General features: G+C 45.4%; 1 protein-coding gene across 1 annotated transcript; it reads right to left on the bottom strand.

Moving 5' to 3' along the window:
- Positions 1 to 2439: 2439 nt before the first annotated feature.
- On the bottom strand, positions 2440 to 11040 carry LOC118358711 (transcription factor MafA-like). The gene is made up of 5 exons (XM_035736643.2): positions 10897 to 11040; positions 7363 to 8182; positions 6918 to 7199; positions 5730 to 5948; positions 2440 to 4247 (listed from the first exon to the last, which is right to left on the bottom strand). Exons 2-5 carry the CDS (start codon positions 7987 to 7989, stop codon positions 4101 to 4103), a joined length of 1275 nt encoding a protein of 424 aa, XP_035592536.1. The 5' UTR covers positions 7990 to 8182; positions 10897 to 11040; the 3' UTR covers positions 2440 to 4100.
- Positions 11041 to 11769: the final 729 nt, after the last annotated feature.

The raw sequence follows: 11769 nt of genomic DNA, 5'->3' as shown, positions 1-11769 counted from the left end.
TCTCTCTCTCTCTCTCTCTCTCTCTCTCTCTCTCTCTCTCTCTCTCTCTCAATCTATGTTTGTCTCTCTGTGTCCAGCTGTCTGTCTCTCTTTCTCTCTGTTTCTCTCCTCTCATATTATCTAAATCTCTAGCGTCCAGTGGCGAAATTAGTAATCTGGAAGCCCCAGGCAAATGCCAGTCTAATAAAGCCATGGCAACTGCCTGTTTTACAAACAGTGGGCCCACCACATGGATGGGCTTAAAATTCCATTGCGGACCGACATAGTAGGCTACACCCCAGTCTTTTTTTGTGTTTTACAAATGGTAGGCCTACCACATAGATGAGCATTCCTAAAATTCAATTTCAGGTAACACTGTAGGCTATAGGCCTACTTCAGCAAGCATGCAATCTTTATTACATTTTTTTGCAGACTATGTTTAGTTTAGATTTTATCCAGTCTAGACCAGCCTTTATTTGCTCCAAACATATATTTCTTTAAATGATGTCTTTTCAACTTTTATTCAGAACTGTAAATTAACTTAATTTCAACTCCCGAAAAATACGGATTTTCACCTTTCAATCAGAACCTAAACCTTCAACGTCTGGGAAAATAATTATTTTAGATATCTTTCCAACGTCATTTTGCTTAATGGGACTATTCTAGTAGGGGTGGCAATTATTTTGTCTCACCTAGTGTGGCAGAATGTCCAGGACCCAGGGGAGGGTTCTTGAAATGAATGATTGGATGAAAACATCCAATCAAACCCAGCGGACCACTCAAACCGTTTTTGCAATACAAAATTCTCCAGACCTCCAAGGGAGGCGTGACAGGGAAGTGATTTTGGATGTATGACAACGCAAGACTACTACTAAGATAACATGGAATTGTTTTAAGATGACCATACCAAGGATAATTTTGCTTTGTGAGTTAAAAGTTTTGGACCGCTGTAGGTATAAAATAATATATATAAAAACGATTTGATGAAACATTGAATTTGGCCTTATTGCTATTAGCCTATAGAAACGCATTGAATAACAGACTAATTCATGGAAAAATCAATAGTTAAAAATGTAATCAAAAGGAAGTATGTCTTGATGTGTCTGTCTTGTATCTGAGAGATATAAAACAGCACATTCGTTTTTCGGCCCAGTGACTTCAGGTCCTCTCGAGTGGTGCATCGCAGTGCTTGAGGCGTCACTACAGAACTGGGTTCAGCTGGCCGTGACTGGCCGTGACTGGGAGCACAAGGCGTGAGGCGCCACACAATTGTCGGTGCACAATTGGCCAAGGGTCATCTGGGTTAGGGGAGGGTTTGGCTGGCCGGGATTTCCTTGTCCTTGTTACTCTAGTGACTCCTTGTGGCGGGCTGGGTGCATGTAAGCTGACCTCGGTCGCCAGCTGGACATTGTTTCCTCTGACACGTTGGTGCGGCTGGCTTCTGGGATAAGCAACCAGTGTGTCAAGAAGCAGTGCGGCTTGGCAGGGTCGTGTTGTGGAGGACGCATGGTTCTTGATCTTGGCCTTCTTCCGAGTCAATAGGGGTTGCAGCGATGGGACAAGACAGTAACTACCGATTGGATGTCACGAAAAAAGGGGTAAAAAAAAGACATACCGTATATATCTCTAGCTTAAACAGACAGATTTTAAATTTTATTATTATTTCTCGAGTGGAGCTTGGGGGGGCCTCAAGCGGAGAAATTATTTGTGTATTATTTTGTATATTTTTATATTTTTAATTTATTTTTTATTCGTGGGATCTGGAGGCCCCTTGATGATGTCGGGCCTGAGGCAATTGGCTCTTCTCCCTAATGGTAAGTCCACCAGTGCTAGTGTCTGTTTCTCGTCTCTCTCTATCCCACTCTCTGCAAAGATAATTTTACAGAGGGGAAAAAACACATTTACATTTTTCACCTTGAATATTTTCTAGCTGAGATTGTACGAATGTGAATTCATTTACGCATCACTGGAAACTGTGTGTATTTTAACATATGTGTTGTGTGCCTGCCTGAATGTGAGTGTGTGTGGCTGTGTGTAACTGTGACTGGGGTGAGTGTTCATGTTACTCTGTGTACGTCCTCTCCACACAATGCTACAATGGACTCCGGCAGTGAGCAGTCAGGGCGCTATTATAGCCCTAATCCTGTCCCTATTATACAGGCCAGAGAGTGAGCGAGAGACACAGAGAGGGAGGCAGGGCCAAGGGTGAGGTCATCCCAAACAGAGCTCAACCAGGGTCACTGCCTCTCTATAGATGGACACAGAATGACAGAGAGATAGAGGGAGAGGGAGATGGAAGAGCGGATGAAGTAAATAGAACAGGTCTACAGGAGATTGGTAAAGTGGGAGGGACAGAGAAGGGATCGAGGGAGGGATTACTAGGTGTTTAAAGCACAAGTGAAACGGAGACAAAGAGAGAAATTCAGAGAAGCAGTGGAAAGGAAACATAGCTACCAAGGATGGTAAAAATATTGTCTTTATTTCATAGGAAACCACACTACAACAGGAGCATAAGCCATGATGGCAATAATGATTGTAATCCAACTGTTGAAAATAATCAAAAAGATAATTGATGCATTGATTTATCCTGCTTGGAAATAAAAGTACACACTAAGCTTGTAGATGAAATTGTAAACCAGTCAAAATAAAATAGTAAGAATTGGTACATAAATAAACAATGAATAAATACTGTGAATAAATAAGTGAATAAATAAAACAGATAAATCACTTAATTAACCTACACCTAGCCAAAACAAATAGCTCTAATGTCGCCATCCTGGTCAAATTTCACGAGATGTCTCTGAATGTCTGCATTTTTTTTGCATTTCACCCCAGTCTTTGAGAATCCACAGTGTCCAGCTCTGTGGTGCTTGTTGCATTATGGTCGTCGCTCTCTTACAAAAGTGTTTTCAGCACACCCTAGATTGTAATATCAAAGTTGGAAGACAGTACACAGTCACACATATCATTTTGCACTCTGCCTTTTTTTTGTGGATCTTCTTTGTACAGACCAAATTGACCACAACAACTACATCAACCACAGTCTCTTGCTTCACGTCTTAGTGGGAAAGCTGATTGATTGTGGAGTTCCTACAGTACAAGTTGACAGAAGAGCTCTCTTGGGATGTCCGTTCATCCTCTTGAAACAAAACACCAATCACAGATAGCACACCGCAATTATTCTTCATTGTCATAGTTTTGTTATTTTCAACAAGCAACGTATGGATTCGTTTGCATCCTTTTTCTAAATGCATAACTTCTATACATGAGTGTATCTCCATATTCATTTAGCACAACCACAATAATACTCTCAGGAAAATGATCCTTGTACATTCTTTTTCTATGATTCTTCTTCTTTCAAATGTGATAGTGAGTAACGTGTCTTGGTGAGTTAAAACGTCTTGGTAGGCAACTGTGAAATAATAGCTGGTGAGTACAACTGCATGTCGTGGACACTTGAAGATCATCCTACACCCCCACACATCCTGCACCACTGCACTGCTCAGACTTTTGGGTTTCCAATGAGCCCAGCGGACCTACACCATCACACTGTGTTGGGTGTTGTCAGTGTGTCGTCAGGGAATGGACTCAACCCATCCATTGTCTGGACATAAGTTCATCTTTTCATTTGTTCTGCTTGAAAGAAATATGCATAGATCTTTTGATAGGGGCGATGAATTATACAATGGAGCTTTTTATTGAAGACAAGCCCTTGGCTTCGCATTGGTCAGTCTGAGGATGACCTGTGTCCTTCAATGCCCTGATTTCACCAGCGCAGGACGCATCCTGAAAATGTCTCATTGGGTCTTTGTGCTACTATGAACGTCACAGTGATATCAGTTTTCACCATTAGTCCTGTTTATGAAGAAATATAGGGATCGATTCTAACCCTTAGTTAACAGTCCACCTGATTGCTCAGCGGGCTAATTTGACAGTCATACAGGACCTTGTCCTAACCCCACTACCCATCTGCCAACCTTCACACACGCAAACACACACCAAACCCTCCCTCCCTTCCTCCCCAAGTCTGATTACTCAGTGACAGCCTTATTTAGGCTGACCTTCTCTTTCACACACCGCTCACATCTCTCACTTTTTTGTCCTCCACCATGGGTATATCCTCAGAGGAAGTAATCAGGGGGTGGTGAGGGGGAGTTGTTGGCGCGGGTAGGTTGAGCCTTGTTTGTACTGATGAGCTTCTCATAGCGAGCCTTGTAGGCGTCCCTTTCTCTCAGCACCCGAGAGAGCTCACACTGTAGTTGTTCCAACTGAGGAGAGAGACAGACAGGAGAGAGACAGAGAGGAGAGAGGCAGAGAGGAGAGAGACAGATAGAAAAGAGACAGATAGGAGAGAGAGACAGGAGAGAGACAGAGTGGAGGGAGACAGACAGGAGAGAGACAGACAGAAAAGAGACAGACAGGAGAGAGACAGAGATGAGAGAGGCAGAGAGGAGAGAGACAGATAGAAAAGAGACAGACAGGAGAGAGACAGACAGGAGAGAGACAGAGTGGAGGGAGACAGACAGGAGAGAGACAGACAGAAAAGAGACAGACAGGAGAGAGACAGAGAGGAGAGAGCCAGAGAGGAGAGAGGCAGAGAGGAGAGAGACAGATAGAAAAGAGACAGACAGGAGAGAGAGACAGGAGAGAGACAGAGTGGAGGGAGACAGACAGGAGAGAGACAGAGAGGAGAGAGGCAGAGAGGAGAGAGACAGATAGAAAAGAGACAGACAGGAGAGAGAGACAGGAGAGAGACAGAGTGGAGGGAGACAGACAGGAGAGAGACAGACAGAAAAGAGACAGACAGGAGAGAGACAGAGAGGAGAGAGCCAGAGAGGAGAGAGACAGATAGAAAAGAGACAGACAGGAGAGAGAGACAGGAGAGAGACAGAGTGGAGGGAGACAGACAGGAGAGAGACAGAGAGGAGAGAGGCAGAGAGGAGAGAGACAGATAGAAAAGAGACAGACAGGAGAGAGAGACAGGAGAGAGACAGAGTGGAGGGAGACAGACAGGAGAGAGACAGACAGAAAAGAGACAGACAGGAGAGAGACAGAGAGGAGAGAGCCAGAGAGGAGAGAGACAGATAGAAAAGAGACAGACAGGAGAGAGACAAACAGGAGAGAGACAGAGTGGAGGGAGACAGACAGGAGAGAGACAGACAGAAAAGAGACAGACAGGAGAGAGACAGAGAGGAGAGAGGCAGAGTGGAGGGAGACAGACAGGAGAGAGACAGACAGGAGAGAGACAGAGTGGAGGGAGACAGACAGGAGAGAGACAGACAGAAAAGAGACAGACAGGAGAGAGACAGAGAGGAGAGAGGCAGAGTGGTGGGAGACAGACAGGAGAGAGACAGACAGGAGAGAGACAGACAGAAAAGAGACAGACAGGAGAGAGACAGAGAGGAGAGAGGCAGAGTGGTGGGAGACAGACAGGAGAGAGATAGACAGAAAAGAGACAGACAGGAGAGAGACAGAGAGGAGAGAGGCAGAGAAGAGAGAGACAGACAGAAAAGAGACAGACAGCAGAGAGACAGACAGGAGTGAGACAGAGGGGAGAGAGACAGACAGGAGAGAGATAGAGAGGAGAGAGACAGACAGAAAAGAGATAGACAGGAGTGAGACACAGGGGAGAGAGACAGACAGGAGAGAGACAGACAGGAGAGAGACAGAGAGATTAGAGAGTTCTTAGAGCTATTATTTTGGAATTGTTGGCAATGGTGTGTTGTTGTTATTGTGTGTGTGTATCCTACCTGTTGTGTGAGGACGTGTTTCTCGGACTCCAGTGCGTGGCGGTGCTGCAAGCGTTTGTAGCGGCAGGACTGGGCGTAGCCTCGGTTCTTTAGCGTACGGCGTTTCTGCTTGAGACGCACCACCTCGTCCTTACTGACGCCACGCAGGTGTCTGTTCAGCTCCCGCACTGACAGGCTCACTAGCTGCTCGTCCGAGAAACGTTCATCCACCCCACCACACTGCACACAGGGAGAGGTGGAGAGAGATGCTTACTTCAAAATGTTGCCATGAATTTCAGTTGTGGAGAGGACTTAAACATGTTTGTCTGACTTACGTATAGTAGGAAATACGATGGAGCTGGTATGGTGGACTAGTTATAAATAGGCCTATACGTAATACTGATATTAGATTACAGTCTGCTCGTCTATTGAAGAATGATTCTGTGATTGTTTGTGTGTGTGTGTGTCTGAGTTGTGCATATGTGGTTGTGTGTGTGTGATGTGAGTGTGCCTAACTGTTTGTGTCAGGAGGCACATTTTGGCCGCACATGTCCATAATCTGTCAGGTAATCTGACTGAGTGTGAGTGACAGTGATCAGGATTATACACGGCAATAATAGCAGATATTATCATAAGCTCACCCTGTGCTTCACACACTGTACATAGAGATTCTCTCAGACACCTGGATGGGGAATGCAGCTATAGCACAGTACTGAACCATATACAGCAGCACTAGCAGCCCCACACACAGCACCCTTTACTCTTGCAAAGCCAGGGGAGACCCTGGAATAATTGATGTAGCCTAGTAAGTGTTAGCTTTAACACAGTTCATTTATCAACGTTGACGCATTACAAATACATGCATCTATTATTACATTTAATTCCATATTCTGCACTTGCCCCTGCAGGACAAGTAATGCATTTTTAAACATGTAAGGTCTTCAGCCAAACTCATTGTCATCTCAGCGTTGAGGCATGCTTTCAATACTTATAGCAGGTACACGACACGCACCCTTAATCATGTTCTAATGGTTTAATCCCAATCCCTTACAGCATGATCCCTCTATCACCTCTCCCTCGCCTCTCCCAAATGCTCCAGCTCCAACCGGTGTTGTGCTATTGTTGCTAGCCTTCCCACAGTGACCCTTATCTCAGTTATTCTACCATCTTTTGTTGCATACTGTCACGCCCCCTGACCCCATCAATTACTTGGAGGTGATGATGATGGTGAAGATGATGGCCATGCATGGGGTGGTGAGGGTGGTGATGATGATGATGTGGGTGATGGTGATGAAGTCGGCCAGAGGGGCTCTGGGGTTGTGGGTAGGTTGCCGAGGAAGGGTTGGCGTTAGGGAGTGATTGGGGGCCAGAGGAGAGGTAGAGGAGTGGACGGTGGCACATGTCTGTCCCCTTGGAGCAGGAGATGTCACCTCCACTGTCACTTCCTGAATCCCCGAGGTTACTGCTGGAACTCTGGGAAAGCACTGGAAACTGAGAGAGAGAAGAGATGTAGTGGAGGGTTGGAAAAAGGTTGAGAGAGAGAAATAGAAACACTGATTATAGTCTATACATGTTATTACGAACCCACTATCAGAGGAGAATAACAACATATTATTTACAGACATCCTTAGACAAGTTGGACAGTGTTACATACCTGCGAGCTAACAGCTGCAGCAGCTGAGTTCAGTAGAGCCTCCACTGCGTCCTCACAGCCCAGGAAGCTGCCAACCGGCCCCCTCTCTCTGTCTCCCCGCTCTGGCCCTCCTCCCAATGCCCCCAACAGGGATGCAGGCCCCCCCGGCTCCCCTCCAAACTGTTGCTGCAGTGCTGCCAGCCAGATCAGGTCTTCCAAAGAAGCAGGGTTAGGACCCTGAGCACCCCCATGGGAGGGGCTACCCTCCATATTCCCCTGAGAGCCCGAACTGATGCCAGAGGTGTAGCTGTTTGAGATGGACAGGGGAAAGGAGATGGAGGAGGAGGAGGAAGAAGAGAGGGAGGAGGAGGCTGAGGGAGGTGGGTGGGCATCGCTCAGCGTTGGAGAGGGGGGCAGGGAGTTGTATGGGCTGGAGCTGAGGCTGGAGTCCTGGGGAGGGTGGTTGGTGTAGGGGCCGGGGGAACTGGAAGGATCGAGGGGGAGGCCAGTCTTGGGGAGCGTACAGGAGGGAGGAAGAGGAGGACTGTCAGGCTTCACCTCAAACTTGAGGAGGTCAAAGTCATTGAGGTACTCCATGGCCAGTGGACTCGGGGGGAGGGAGGGCATGGGAAGAGAGGGAGACGACATGGCCACCGCTTTGGGAACAGACTGAGTTTGTCCGTGTGTCAGGGTTGTGTGTTAATCCACCTCTCTGTTTTAGTGCAGCAGCAGTCCATACACAACCACAGGCCTGATGCCTCCAGACTCTCAGACAGCCCTGGTGTCCAGTTCTGGACTGACTGACGAATGTCCTCTGTGGAAAAATCAGTCTTCCTGTGTCCTTGTGAGAGAGAGAGAAAATGGCATAGATGATTGTTCTCTCAAAGTTGGTACAACGTCATCTCTATATGTGTTAGGTAGACAGGAACTGAGGCCAAGATAACATCAATATGACAGAGAAGAGGACAGGATGTGGCAAACAGACACAAGAACAACAATCTGGCCATAGACGGAAGAACCGAATTGAACATGTCATACTGCCAATGACCTCTTCACCAGACCTCTTTCTGTATGTCTTACAATGTGTCAGCATGTACAAGTAATAAAACCAGTTACAAAACAATTCTACCAACTTTCCAGAAAGTAGAGAAATCAGAACTGTCACCCTGTGCACTCAATGAAGTGATTCTACAGCAGTATGTTAGGTAGTGCTGTTCTCCGGTGTGAGTACGTGTCCAATGGTCTGTTTGTATGTTGAAGTATTAAGCGAATAATCCTCACCAGATCCCCATTGTCCCCCATAGAGACACACACACCCACACACACACTGATCCATATCCATATCTACCTGTCCTACGTCAACCCACTGATAGCAATTATATTTTATAGAAATGTGTCTTACATTCTTGTCTTACTATATGACTAACACTCCTACTATATGCCAGTCATAAACATGCTATTAAGCAGCAAAGACCAATGTCTGATATAGGCTTTATCAAACAATAGAGACTTTGTTTTTTTTGACACCATGTGTAACATCACATGACTGGAATGGTGTGATAATGAAATAATTGACCATAGTCAAGTCCCACTAATCTTTTTCACTGAGTCTTGCTGTCTGTCATTTCAATGCTATCTGAATTTCGGGGACAAACCAGCAAACACAGTGCACTCTAAATCAGGGTTTCCTAAACTCGGTCCTGGGGCCACCCCTGGGTGCACGGTTCGTTTTTTAGCCCTATCACTCCAACTCCTCATCAAGCTTTGATGATTTGAATCAGCTGTGTAGTTCTAGGGCAAAAACCAGAGCGTGCACACTGGGGGCAGGAGTGAGTTTGGGAAACCCTGCTCAAGATAATGAACTGCAATATCATATAACTTCTACCCCATCTCACGGCTTCAGAATGTTCGTAATTGAAAGACACCTCATTCATTTCATAACCTAACGAGTCAAAGTATATTTACATTGTTCAAAACACATTCCCGAGCATTAGCATTCCCAATATCAAAGGAGATTTCCAAGCCCATGAAATGTCAGTTGGTAGAGCATGGCGCTTGTAACGCCAGGGTAGTGGGTTCGATTCCCGGGACCACCCATACGTAGAATGTATGCACACATGACTGTAAGTCGCTTTGGATAAAAGCGTCTGCTAAATGGCATATATTATTATTATATATTATGTCGGGCTCTTTTCAATCCGTATCGCTGAAGTTAAACATGACAGGACATGTTAATATAACATGAGGAGGGCGATGAAACAATGGAGGGAAACGAAGTGGGCGGGGGGGACCATTGGGCGATGAGAGCATTGGCGAGGGAGCATGACCAGGGCGGAACCAAAGTTGGGGAAAGCTGAACTTTATGCAAATACTACATGATGTCGCAGCGCTATTTGCCCAATCGAAGCTCACTAAAGCTTCCAGCCCTTTAGATTGGCTGTTTATAACTAGCAGTACCTAGTATGCTTGTTAGCTTGCTAGCACCCACATGAGGAAAAAGTTTGCATGGGGAGGTAAAATACGAGCGCTAGTTAAGAAGGCCTGGTACAGCGTGATTTACATTTAAACGCTGTGTTCCTGTGTTAGCGGAGACCACATTCACAATAAACGCTGCATATGTCATTCACGGTAAACGCTGCATATATTGACTCAATCCGGAATTACCTTAAAATGTCTATCGAGCAATCTGTACCGCTTCAACGACACAGATTGAATTAGTGTCCGATACATTATTTTTTTTTTAAACGTTTCAAAGCAACGTTTGCTGTAACTTCTCTCTGCTGTTTTATTCCTTAAGGGAAATTGAACTAAGAAACACTTTATACAGTGCAGATAACTTACCTGGATATTTTGTGAATAAATATGAATTACAGGACAACAAACAGTCTTACAGCAGGAGACCTCAAAGGCATTCTCCAACATTCACTGAACATGTCAAAAGATATTCAATTCAGACAGAGACGCTCCATCTTTCTGCATTCTTTTTCATGTTAGAACGTTTTGAAACGTCGACTGTTGGCGAACTACCACAAAACAAGTACATAAACAAACTGAAAAGCTGTCTGATCGTGGACACGTGCCTATTTCTAAATACAGTGCTAAATGAGTACATTTGAAATAAGATTCAGGAACAACAACCAGAAAATGAATAGGACACCATCACCCACTATTTCTACAACAAATAATCGGTAACAGCACTGATTATACTGATGATGAACATCGTCATTAATGTCAGATGAATAATGATAACTCGTGTCAGACAGATGTTTCTACTGGTTCCACTCCAATGCTCAACACATGAATTGTACCCCCTGATGTCCCCAATGGACCGTGACAGAGAGAGAGCAAACTGTGATGGGGCGCCCCAGAGGCCTCAACCTGGCTTCGGCCCAGAGTAGAGGGAGAAAGAACCGACAGAAAGAAAGAGAGACATGGGGAAAGAGAGAGAAAAGAGTAGAATAGAACTAGGGAGAGACAAAGCCCCGAAAGAGAGAGTGATGAGAGGGAATGAGAAAAGGATGTGTAGAGACAGACAGGTTGAAAACCAGTTCTTACCGTAGGTCATAGACTGGATGATAGGTTTGGAGGTCCTCTCACCATTTCCCCCACAACAGTGACTAAACTGAATGAGTGATTTACAGACACGCGTACACAGAGAGAGAGGAAAAAAAAGAGAGAGAGGGTGTGTGCGCATGTGAGTGTATATGGTACTCTGTCACTGAGTATCACTGCCCCCTCTCTCTCCTCTCTGTTGCAAATCCTTCTCTCCCTCTCTTCGTCACGCTCCCCTGTTCTCTCTCACCCCTATATCCCTCTCTAAAGCCATGGCTCTCTGCAAGCATGGTTCAAATTTCTCTCTCTCTCTCTCTCTCTCTCTCTCTCTCTCTCTCTCTCTCTCTCTCTCCCTCTCTCTCTCTCTCTCTCTCTCTCTCTCTCTCCGCAATATACACCTAGGCACCTACACCCATCCCCCTAGCCAACTCTACATACACGCGCACGCACGCACACACGCACACGCACGCACACACACACACACACACACACACACACACACACACACACACACACACACACACACACACACACACACACACACACACACACACACACACACACACACACACACACACACACACACACACACACACACACACACACACACACATTTCTTCTACTATCCTTGTGAGGACCAAACAATTGATTAATTTACAAAAAAAGTGACATGATTAACAATTCTCACAATGGTATTTCCCTTCATTTTCAATTTGCTAACACCAAGTAACTCTTTGGCTTTAGACACACAAATAAACCCTTAAATGTATGACATGTTAAAAATGGTGTGATTATCTAATCATTTTATTTAATATAGATCTCTCCCCGATAAGAGTTTGCTACTGGAGAGAATGCTCAAGGTCCTTGTATATCTTT

The sequence above is a fragment of the Oncorhynchus keta genome, chromosome 26 (genome assembly GCF_023373465.1).
Source record: "Oncorhynchus keta strain PuntledgeMale-10-30-2019 chromosome 26, Oket_V2, whole genome shotgun sequence".
NCBI lineage: Eukaryota > Metazoa > Chordata > Actinopteri > Salmoniformes > Salmonidae > Oncorhynchus > Oncorhynchus keta.
This window is presented reverse-complemented; position numbering and strand designations above follow the sequence as displayed.

Coding starts and splice junctions, on each gene's coding strand:
- LOC118358711 (XM_035736643.2), bottom strand. CDS start 7,989: ATGTCGTCTCCCTCTCTTCCCATGCCCTCCCTCCCCCCGAGTCCACTG. Junction 7,200..7,362: donor CTGCAGCTGTTAGCTCGCAG/GTATGTAACACT, acceptor TCTCTCTCTCAG/TTTCCAGTGCTTTCCCAGAG. Junction 4,248..5,729: donor AACACGTCCTCACACAACAG/GTAGGATACACA, acceptor CTCTCTCCTCAG/TTGGAACAACTACAGTGTGA.